The sequence below is a fragment of the Orycteropus afer genome, unplaced genomic scaffold, assembly GCF_000298275.1.
Source record: "Orycteropus afer afer isolate SDZICR_OR568_19922 unplaced genomic scaffold, OryAfe1.0 scaffold00122, whole genome shotgun sequence".
Classification (NCBI taxonomy): Eukaryota; Metazoa; Chordata; class Mammalia; order Tubulidentata; family Orycteropodidae; genus Orycteropus; species Orycteropus afer.
The window spans coordinates 4774898-4787320 of record NW_006921709.1 but is presented as its reverse complement, the minus strand read 5'-3'; the positions used below and the strand labels follow the sequence as shown (position 1 = coordinate 4787320).

The window sequence follows — 12423 nt, the reverse complement described above, 5'->3', positions numbered from 1 at the left end:
GTCTTTTCGTTCTTTGGTGCATGGGGTCTCTATGAGTTGGAAGCGACTTGACTGGCACCTAACAACAACAACTAACACCACCACCAGAGCTCCTTAATGGATTATCAAATACTATAAAAACCAAACCCCCAGCCGTCAAGTAGATTCTGACTCATTTCAATCCCCATTGGGGTTCTAAGGTGATAAATTCATAAATGGATTATAATTAGATTACAATAAAATGGATTATAGTTGAGATAACAACTTTTATAAATAGGTGGAACTTTTATCCTTCTGTAGTTCCCTCCACCCATCAATAGGTTTTGCTCATTCTTTTGATAAGGTTTTCTTTTTTAAAAGGTTTCATTTGGGGAAGAAGAGTTTGGAAAGAAATCTAAAGACCTTAAAACTGAAGCGTCACTTAACCATTGTTTCCTTAAGTAAAAGAAATCTTGAACTATAGCAACATTGTTTTAAGTCAAGTAACTTGTGATTAGATTTTTTTTTTTTTTTTAAATGAGAGAGGTATTCTTTGCCTTGCCTTTCTTCCCTTACAGTGGCATTTTACCTGTAAGTATTTTGGATAAGTAGATGTAGTAGTACTGTTTCTGGAATGTGTTCTTATTCCCATTTAATAGAAGAAAATGGATCAACAGTGGCAACAGTGGAATCCATCTTCCATATTTAAAGTTATTAATTATCAAAGGCCTTGGAAATAACTACAAAATGTTCTTCTTAAGTGTTGAAAATTCTTAGGTGTAAGTAAGTTCGATGGAATATTACTACTTTCTAGTGTTACATTTAGGTTGTATAAATATATTTACCTATATGTTTATAATTTGTTTCAGTCCTCATTGAATTTTGAGAAACATTCTGAAAACTTTTCATGGACAGAAAATCGTTACGATGTGAATCGTCGACGGCACAACTCTTCAGATGGCTTTGATTCTGGTATTGGTCGTCCTAATGGAGGTAAAATTTGCTAAGGAGTGGTGGAGTTAAAGGATAATATTTTTCCTGTTATTTAAAAATGTTTTAATTGTGATTCAATCTTTAACCATAAGCCTCTTTGAATTTATAATAATTCTCTGTTATCAAATAAAGGTAATTTTGGAAGGAAAGAAAAGAATGGATGGCGTACACATGGAAGAAATGGTACTGAGAACATAAATCACCGAGGGGGATATCATGGTGGAAGTTCCCGTTCTCGTAGCAGTATTTTCCATTCTGGAAAAAGCCAAGGACTACATGAAAATAACATACCTGATAATGAAACTGGGAGAAAAGAAGACAAGAGAGAAAGAAAACAATTTGAGGCTGAGGATTTTGTAAGTTTCTTGTAATTTTAGTACAGATAAGATTTCTGCAAGTGCTGTTTTAGCATCTAACTCTTTTCTGGCATTTTATACACACAGCATTTTCTACAGGGATTCCATTTTGCACGTATATTTGTCTAATTATCATTATTTATAAATTTTATTGTGATTTGGGTGAAAGTTTACAGAGCAAACTCATCTTCCATATAGCATTTCACATACACTCTGTCTTATCACATTGACTGTAATCTCCCACAATGCAACAGCACTCTTCCCACTTATTCCCCATAGCCACCTTTTTGCTGTGTCCTTTCCTCCATGCACTCCTGCCCCCTTAACTGTCTCCCTCTGCATACACAGCCCTTTTATTCTCCAATGATTGAGCTCTCCAAGGAGTGCATCCACCTAATGCAGTCTAATTAGTTTTAATTTTTATGTTTTTGAGGACTTTGTGTTCACAATTCCTCTTCCTCCTCCATTTTTCCTTTTTTTTTTTTTCCTGGCTCATTGTCTCTCCCGTACCTCAGCCCCCAATAATTTAAAGCTTTGTAGGTCGGGTTATTTCTTTTCTCATATGAACTTTAAAATTTTTAATTAGTTTCTGTTAAGATTTATTCTTTCTAGAAACTTTAGCAGCTTCACTTAGAGCTTAGTGGCTTATTTACAAGCATATCATTAATTTCTCTAAAAAGCTATCAAGTGTTTAGAAGGAATATTTTACCAATACATTTTTCTTAGGTTGTCTTGTTTAATATAGTGTGTGATTATTCATGCATGTACAGGTTAGGTTAATCCTGGAGATGGCTCTCTTTCAGCTAATTAAAAACAATTGTTTTAGTTTTTCTTATTGTCAAATTTTACCGTTTGGTTTTGATTACAGAAAAATTGATCTAGTATATAATACTATTTATCTAGTTCCTGTTGTGACTCATTCCTGGTAATTCAAAGCCTTATTTACTGTATCAAAACCAAAAAACCATACTCAATGCCGGGGAATCAGATCTGACTCATAGTGACCCTTCCTTGGGTTTCTGAGGCAGTATCACTACAGAAGTAGATTGCCCAGTCTTCCTTCTGAGGGGTGGCTGGGGGTTTGAACTGTTAGCCTTCTGGTTAGCAGTCAAATGCCTTATGTGCTATGCCACCGGAGCTCCTCTATGATGCCTGCGTGCCTTTATTTCCTATAACACAACAGACAATGCTGTGCACAGCTGTTGAGTCGTATACAACTCATAGCGAGGCTTTCTTGGGTTTCCAAGGTGGTATCACTAAGGAAGTAGATTGCCCAACCTTATTTACTATAGGTACGGAGAATTGAACTTTAAAATGTTTTTCCTCTCAGTGTTTTCATTGTCCATTCTTCATTTAACATATATTGAACATACATCCAGACATACATTTCAGTGAGTCTGCATTCCAGCCATTGATTTCTAACTGCTTTTAAAATGTAGGTAGATGAGATAGGTGAGAGATTTATTCTTACTGAGTTTTGGTATAGTGGAGGCAGTCAGAAAATAAAAATAAAACGTAATATTTTGCAGAGAATTTAGATAAGTGATTGGATGGCTTCATTTTGAGAAAAGTCTTCTCTCTAAGGAAGTGACATTAGTAATCTGAGATCTACTGTATAAAGATAGAGCTTTGTTAAGACGAGAGAAGGAGCTAATGCAAGACCTTAAGATAGAAGCAAGCTTGTTAGGTGTAAAGGATGAGAGTTAGGCCAATGTTGGTGAAAAGAGTAGTATTGGGATTGATTAGAAAGGTAGAAAAGGATTTAAATTAAGATTTGCAGGTCAAGGTAAAGAATTTTAGTTTAATTTTAGAATGAAGTGGAAAATATCTCTTGAGAATGAGCCATGTGTTCTAATTTTAGTTTTTTGAAAAGATATTCTAGTTATTTGTTTTTTTTCCCTCCTTTCATTATTTCTTTTATTTGTCCATCCTCCAATAATAAATTGATACTCTATAACAACTTTTTCTTTAGTGCTGTTATTAATTAAGAGATTGTAATGCATTTGCTATTTTTTAATAATAAACATTATTTCTGGAACATGTTGAGATTTACAGGAAAATTGTAAAGATCAGAGATTTCCCATATACTCTGCATCCAGTTTCTTCTACTATTAATATCTTACATTACTATGGTACATTTGTTATGGTTAACAAACCAATGTTGATACATTACTATTAATTAAAGTCCATACTTTATGTGACAGATGGGTATTTGGAGGGCCTGAACTGGTAGGGAAGGCTAGGAAGTGGGAGTGAGGTAGTTTGGAACAGCTAAGAGTGATGATTCGTCAGTCATTTTGTCGTCTCATGGTGGCCTGTGTGTTGGTGTGAGGCTGGAGGCTATGCCACCGGTGTTTCAAGTGGCAATACGGTTACCCATGATGGACAGGTTTTAGCGGACCTTCCAGACTAAGATAGACTCAGAAGAAGCAAGAGGCCATCCACTTCTCAAAGAAGTGAAAACCTTATGAATAGTGGTGAAACACTGTCTGGTATAGTACTGAAAAATAGCCCTGAAACATTATCTGATATAATGCTAGAAGATGAGTCCCTCAGGTCAGAAGTTACTCAAAATATGACTAGGAAGGAGCTGCCTCCCCAGAATAGAGCAGATCTAAATGATGTGAGTGGAATAAAGCTTTGATGACCTCCTTTTGTTGATGTCACATGACTCAAGAAGAAACAGCTGCAAACATCAATTAATAATCAGAACATGGAATGTACAGAGTATTAATCTAGGAAAGTTAGAAGCTGTCAAAAATTAAATGGAATGCATTAAGGTTGATATGCTAGGCATTAGTGAGCTGATATGGACTGGTTTTGCCCATTTTGAATCAGACAACCATATTATCTTCTGTACTGAGAAAGATAAATTGAAGAGGAGTGGTATGGCATTCATCATCACAAAGAATGTTTCAAGTTCTATTCTGAAGTACAATGCTGTCAGTGACAGAATAATATCCATATGGCTACGAGGAAAACCAGTTAATTATATTATTATTAAAATTTACGTACCAACCACCAAAGCCAAAGATGAGGAAATTGAAGATTTGTACCAACTTCTGTGATCTGAAATTGACCGAACATGCAATCAAGATGTGTTAAGTATAACTGGTGATTGGAATGCAAAAGTTGGAAACAAAGAAGACTCACTGGCAGTGGGAAAATTTGGCCTTAGTGACAGAAATAAAACTGGAGATCGCATGATGGAATTTTGTAAGACCAATGACTTACTCATTGCAAATACCTTTTTTCAACACAAATTGCAACTATACATGTGGACCTCGCAATATGGAATACACAGGAATCAGAGTGATGACATCTGTGGCCAGAGGTGATAGAAAAGCTCAGTATCTTCAGCCATAACAACAAGTCCAGGAGCTGATTGTGAAATAGACCATCAACTGCTCATGTGCAAGTTCAAGTTGAAGCTGAAGATAATAAAGAGAAGTCCACAAGAGCCAAAATATGACCTTGATTATATCACTCCTAAATTTAGAGACTGTCCAAACAATAGATATGATGCAATGAACACCAGTGACCGAAAACCAGAAGCATTGTGGGATGACATCAAGAACATCATCCATTGAAGAAAGCAGGCCATTAAAAAGACAAGAAAGGAAGAAAAGACCAAAGTGGATGTCAGAGGAGACTCTCAAACTTGCTCTTGAATGGAGAGTAGCTGAAGCAAATGAGAGAATTGACAGGATAAAAGAGCTGAATAGAAGATTTCAAAGAACAGCTTGAGAAGACAAAGAAGTCAGTTACTGTAATGAAATGTACCAAGAGTTGGAGTTAGAAAACCAAAAGGTAAGAACATGTTTGGCAATTCTCCAGCTGAAAGAATGGAGGAAAAACTTTAAGCCTCAAAGTGCAATATTGAAAGATTCCATGGGCAATATGTTGAATGATGTAGGAAACATCAAAAGAGGATAGATGGAATATGCAAGGCATTTGACTGCTAACCAGAAGCCTTGAGGTTCAGACATACCAGCCACTTGTCGGAAGGAGGGTTGGGCAATCTGTAGGGATACTGCCTCAGACATCCAAGGATGGGTCACTATGAGTTGAGACTGACTCGACTGCAATGAGTTTGGCCTTTTTTTTTCCTTTAAATACCAAAAATAAGTGGTAGATGATCATCCATTTCAGGAGGTGGCATATCATCAAGAACCAGTGGTACTGAAAGGAGAAGTTGAAGCTGCACTAAAGGATTGGTGAAAACAAGGCTACAAGAGTTGACGGAATACCCATTAAGATGTTTCAACAAATGGATGCCATGCTGGAGGTACTCATTCAGCTATGCCAAGAGATTTGGGAGACAGGTACCTGGCCAGCAGACTGGAAGAGATCCATATTTGTACCCATTCCAAAGAAAGGTGATGCCAGAAAATGTGGAAATTACCGAACAATATCATTGATGTCATGTGCAAGTAAAATCTTACTGAATGTAATTCAAAAACGGTTGTGGCAGTATATTGACAGAACTTGTAGAATTGTTAGTTGGATTCAGAAGGGAACATGGAGGGAGGGATATCATAGCTGATGTCAGATAGATCTTGGCTCAAAGTGAAGAATACCAGAAAGATACTTACTTGTGTTTTATTGACTATGCAATGCCATTTGTGTGTATCATAACAACTTATGGATAATATTGAGAAGGATGGGAATTATAGAATACTTAACTGTACTCATGAGGAACCTGTACATAGACAAGAGGTTGTCACTTGGACAGAGCAAGGGCGATACTTACCACAGGGTTTAAAATCAGGAAGGGGGTGTGTTAGGGTTGTATCCTTTGACCATACTTACTCAATCTGTATGCTGAGCAAGTAATCCAAGATCAACTATATGAAGAAGAACATCAGGATTGGAGGAAGGCATATTAACAACCTGCGATACGCAGACAACACAACTTTGCTTGCTGAAAGTGAGGATGACTTAGAGCACTTACTGTTGAAGATTAAAGACTACCATCTCCAGTGTGGATTACACTTCAATATAAAGAAAATGAAAATCCTTACAACTGGACCAGTAAGCAGCATCACGACAGGTGGAGAAAAGATTAAAGTCATCAAGGACATCATATTGCTTGGTTCTACAATCAACACCAATGGAAGCAGCAGTCAAGGCATCAAGAGACATATTCCATTGGGATGTCTGCTGCCAAAGACTTCTTTCAAGTGCTGAAGATCAAAGATATCTCCTTGAAGGCTAAGATGTACCTAAACCACGCCATGGTGTTTTCAGTTTCCTTATATGCATGTGAGAGCTGGACAGTGAAAAAGGGAAGATCGAAGACGAGTTCATGCTTTTGAGTTGTGGTGCTGGTGAAGAATGCAAAAAGTACTATGCACTGCTAAAAGAACTAACAAATCTGTCCTGAAAGAAGTGCAGCCGGAATGTTCCTTGGAAGCAAGGACAGCCAGACTTCGTCTTACCTGCTTTGGTCATTTGTCAGAAGGGACCATTCTCTGGCGAAGCATACCATGCTTGGTAAAGTGGAGGGTCAATGAAAGAGGGGAAGACCTTCAACAAGGTTTATTTATATGATGGCTGGAGCGATGGGTTCGGGTATAGTAGCGATTATGATGCTGGCACAAAACCAGGAAATGTTTCGTTCTGTTGTATATAAGGTCACTATGAGTTAGAGACTACTCAGTGGCACATAAGATCAACAACGTACTTTATTCACATATTCCGAGTTTTTATGTAATGCCTTTTTTTAGTCTGAAATCCGATCAGGGCTTCGTATTCAATTTAGTTATCATGTCCCCTTAGGCTTCTTACAGCTGTGATAGTTTATAAAACTTTCCTTGTTTTGATTACTTCAGTAGTTGAGACTGGTCAGGTATCCCAGTTATTTGGTTGAGTGGATTATGATGGAGGCAGAAGAACCCCAAAGTACCACTGGTGAAGCAGTGGTTAAGTGCTCAGAAACAGTCACAGTTAGTTTGGAAGAAAATGATAGCTTGGACTGAATAGTTGTGGTAAATAAAAAAAATGATCTTTGGATATAATTTGGAATTAATTTGAAAGTAAGATGAGAATGAGTGATAGAAAATTGCATAGATTGGTTTTTCAGGGTTGGTAGGGTGGGAAGAAAGAGAAAAGATTAAAAGATTCTCTTAGGTCCTGTAATCTGTAACCTTTGAATCTGTACGCCTTCCTGTTTCAGAGGTCCATTTATTTTCATTAGATTGTAATCATAAAATGGACTTTCTGTAATATAAACAAACTATCAGTGATCATAGTACTCTTCCATAATGTTGTGAGGGTTAAATGAGTAATGGAAGTAATCACTTAAAATAATGTCTGACAAATTAAATGCTCAATAAAATGCTAGTTACTGCTATTGTTGTTAAACTCCCACCCCTACTTCCAAGATGATGGGACAATTATTATAATCCTAGTCCTGGAGTGTAGACCTAGAATATAATTTCAAATAGTATTTATTTTTAAAATGCACTTAAAAACCTAAACCTGCTGCTGTCAAGTCAGTTCTAACTCATGATTACCCCATGTTATACAGAGTAGAATTTGTCTATAGGGTTTTTGTGGCTGTAATTTTTACAGAAACAAATCACCAGGCCTTTTTTCTGAGGAGCTGCTGGGTGAGTTCGATTGGCAGCCTTTTGGTTCGCAACCGATCACAAACTGGAGCCATGCAAGCTCCTAACTAAAATTCTATTAACCCTATTTCTATCAAGGGATTACCTGGTATGTGTTTGTGCTCTTTGAATGCTTTACAGTGATGTCAGTACAGTGTTAATTCACTTCAGTGGGTGATTAAAATATATCAGGAATCATTCAGCATTTAAAGTAAGGCAGGCTGTGTTGCTAGGCAATATGGAAAATATCTGACATAAAACTGGAAATTTAGAAGTCTAACCAGAAGGCTGGTGGTTCAAATCCACCAGTCACTCCCAGGAAGAAAGATTGGGTAGTCTACTTCTGTAGTGATAACCGCCTCGGAAACCCAAGGTGGTCGCTATTAGTCGGTTCTGACTCGAGGGCAGTGAGTAGAAAGAAAATAGTATTACTGAGATGCTCAATTCACTTTCACTTCTCTTAGTATGCTGAGCATCACTTAAACTGAAATAAAATTTTGTACCTTCCTTTGAAAATGAATTTGTCAGCTAAAATATCCAGTAATAAAAACTTAACAAAAGTTGGAGAAAAGTTGAATTTTCCTCTTCACTGCTTTTGACCTGCTGCTGCTGCTATTTATTGTTAGTTGCCATCAAGTTTACATTGTGACCCTTTGTAAAACAGAATGAAACACTGCCCAGTCCTGAACCATCCTCACAGTCCTTATATTCAAGCACATTGTTGCATCCACTGTGTCAGTACTCTTGTTGGAGTCTTCTTTTTTTCCGACTCTCTGCTAAGCCTGATGTCCTTGCCCTGATAATGTGTCCAAAGTACACGAGATGAAGTCTTGGCTCCCTCACTTCTAAGGAACATTCTGACTGTACTTCTTCCAAGACAGATCTGTTCATTCTTCTGACAGTCCGTGATAAATTACTCTTCAAAGGCATCAGTTACTCTTCCATATTCTTTATTCATTGTCTAGCTTTCAGCCTTAGGCTAAGGAGGGATTATTTCTCAGACTAATACAAAGGCCACATTCACTTGTGTTTGTTTGCCTGTTTGTGAATAAACATTTTTTCAGGTACTTTGAGATAAGGAGTATATTAAAGACTCTCTTGCCTGTTTTTTCACATCGAATGCCGAGTATAGAGATCAGTAACCATTTTAATGGCTAGCAGACAGAGTAAACTGAAGTTAAGGTTTTCAATGACATTTTGTGTAATTTTGGGATTGCTTTTACAATATTTATTTTAAAAATGTGAGCCATTTAAACATTTATTTTACTATTTTTTATTGTGACTTTCTTCCAGCCATCTTTAAATCCTGAGTATGAGAGAGAACCAAATCAGAATAAATCTTTAGCTGCAGGTGTATGGGGTAAGTAATTTCCAATCTCTCTTTGAGAGATAGAAGATGTCGGTATTTGTAGATTTGACTTCTTTTGGATTATTTAAAATAAAAAGCTGGCTAGACTAAAACTTTGACTTTTAAATATTTGTTTTTAAGACCTAAGGTTAAAAATTTTTTTATCTTTTATTAAACATTTGTCTTTTAAAAACAAGATGTTTGAGGTAGAGCAGTTTGATTTGAAATACTAGACTTGCACATTATTACCATTAAAGTATATTCAACTTTAATGTAATTTTTTAAAAAAAATAATAAGTTAATGTAAATAATTGATAGCATTTCATGAGCAACTTGATAGTATAAAGAAAAAAAATTAAATTTTTAGTTTTTCAGAGTTGAAAACTGGTTAACTGGAATATAAGTACTTATCATAATGTAACATGAAATTAGTCTTTTAACCTATGAAATTGATTATACTTAGACTGTTAAAATAATTGTATAAATTTATCTTTAGATAGTGTATATTGGAGATAATTTGCCTGTTTGATTGTCAAAGCTTAATAAGAGTTTTTCTGATAGTAACTCCCTTTTCTTTAAGACTACTGATAGTTTAATTTGATAGCATCTTACAGAAGAATAAGCTGCACTCATAGTACAAATTAGATAGTTTTTTAAAAGATTCAAGTGAAGTTTAAAATAATGGAAAAAAATTAAAATAAGATTTGACATGTGAAAAGTAAAATTAATTATTTGATACCAAATTCAAAGGTGCTATATCCACTTTGTAACTTGTACACATGTTCATTTGTATTTTTCTATTGAAAATCAAGAACTGTTATCAAAACAAAAGGATTGTGGCTTATGACAGCAACCTAGTCCTAACAGTAATGTCATTATTTTAAACTTTGCCACTTCCTGTGCTCTTCTTTTGGTATTTATGGATTAATTCTCTGGGGGAGTTACTTTGTTTTCTTTTGATCTCCCTCTTTATTTAAGGGCTTTTTAAGGGTGGGGGTGGGGGTGATCAGACACTTTGTTAGAACCATGTGAATGGTGTTGTTTTTTCTGTATTGCAAATTAGTATTTCTACCACTCTCCCCAGGCCTACACGCCCAGACACACACATACCCAACCAAAAAAATCTCCCAAGCTCCTCTCTTAGGTATGTTTCCTTATTATTCAGTTTTTCTGGGAACAGCTGATTGCATAATAATATAGAATCACCTGGAAGGTGTTAAATAGAAACTCTAAGGAATTAGGAATAATTTGGATTTGATTAGAATGAAAGTAAATACAAAATCAAGAATGTCAGTGATAGTTGTCATATAAAACTACCTATAGATACTATTGGTACTGATCCTTGGTTGATTCAGTTATCTTCGAAATGATTTAACGGCAAAGACATCTTTGAAAATAATGAGACTAAAGCGTATTAATATACAGATTTTGGTTCTGCTGTTTCAGGGATGGTCTTAAGGATTTTGAGCACTATTTGAAAAGATGTTTAAAAGGAAGATGTACTCTTTACTGTGTCTTAGGTAAACTAAAAAGTGTATCTGTATTAGAGAAAAATGGTTGTGACTTGATTAATTGTTAAATTCCCAGTACTTTCCATAGTAATACAATGAAACTTTCATTGTATCACACTTCACTATTCTGCTTTCACTATCCCCCTGGGTCCACAAACATTGTTTTCCCCATTGCAACATTTAAAATAGCCATGTTCCTGAGGAAGACATGAAAGAATTTTAGGAAATACTTCAATAGAGCTTTTCTAATGCTACTTCCTTCCAGGTAAGTGAAAATTTAGCAGTGAGAATATAATATGTATAAAAAATAATTTTGTCCCTGATGTTAGATTTTACAAATCAAAGATTGCAAGAGTAAACACTTTTCCAATTTTTAAAAATGTCTTCACAAAATAATTACACTATTTATGATGTAGTTACTTGCACTTAATTCTACTTAGAACTTAATTAGCTTTATTGGAAATCTCTCTGAACGATTTATATCTGTGACTTACGTTTTGATCACTGCTCTTTGGTTCATAAGATTAATGTTTATGAAATAATCTTTGTTTTATCATGTCTTTAGAAATTTAGAACAGTAAGTCAAGGTACTTCAGTGTGCCTGTAAGAATTTTTTTAGATAATGTAGGTGTATGGTTAGATTTATTGGGAGTGAGGGAAGAGAATGATACATATTTTACATGTTTGTATGCAGTTGGAAAAAGGAGCTCACCTGCTAACCACAAGTAGTTGACGGTTCAAATCCAGACAATCCTCCACGGAGAAAGATGACAGTTTGCATCAGTAAAGATTATAGACTTGGAAGCCCTATGGTGCAGTTGTATTGTGTTCTAGGGTCACTATGAGTCAGATTCACAGCAACAACATGCAGTTTGAAACCTAATTAGTGGCTACTGATTTTAGTATTTTTGAAAGTTCTGATGGCTATTTTCCTGTTAATTATTCAATGTGTCGTTGGTATATAGGCAGAACTTAACATTTAGTACTTTAAGACATTAAATAAAAAAATTAAATAACTAGTAATTGACCTGAGTATAGTCTTGTTTTGAGTCCGCATTTAATTTTATGTTTATTCATAATTTGATGAGCTTTCCTGATTTTTCACCATATTAATACCTTTTCAAGCCTGTTCTTCTTTTTATATATGTGTGTGTGTGTGTGTGTATATATATATATATAAAAATGTATATATGAATGATGAAGGGGGCTTCATGAAAGGAAAAATACCGTAACCCTACTATTGACATAAATTATCACAATTATCACAGTAAAACTCAATGTGCTTAAAACCAAAATATATTTACAAATTAAATAGAATCATTCAAAACCAACAGAATTCAAACAGCATGCAGCTATAGAAAAATAATTTTTTTCTTTTTATTTATTTAATTTATTGTGATTTGGGTGAAGATATATAGAGCAAATTCACTTTCCATACAGCAGTGCACATATGTATACTTTGTCTCATGTCATTGACCACAGTTTACCACAATGCAACAAACAGCTCCCCTCCCACTTCCTCCCCATAGTTACCTTTTCCCAGTGACTATCCCTCCATACTCTCCTGCGCCCTGAGCTGTCTCCCTGTGCATAAGCAGCCCTTCCTTCTCCCATGATTGTTCTCTCCAGGGCGTGTGTCTACTTGA

General features: G+C 35.5%; 1 protein-coding gene across 1 annotated transcript in view; it reads left to right on the top strand.

Moving 5' to 3' along the window:
- GPBP1 (GC-rich promoter binding protein 1) overlaps positions 1–12423 on the top strand; it is a 73970-nt gene that overhangs the window by 34859 nt on the left and 26688 nt on the right. Inside the window, exons 2-5 of the mRNA XM_007944156.1 lie at positions 828–951; positions 1084–1307; positions 9212–9278; positions 10351–10410. Coding sequence (XP_007942347.1) covers positions 828–951; positions 1084–1307; positions 9212–9278; positions 10351–10410 — 475 coding nt within the window. The remainder of the gene's footprint in view (positions 1–827; positions 952–1083; positions 1308–9211; positions 9279–10350; positions 10411–12423) is intronic.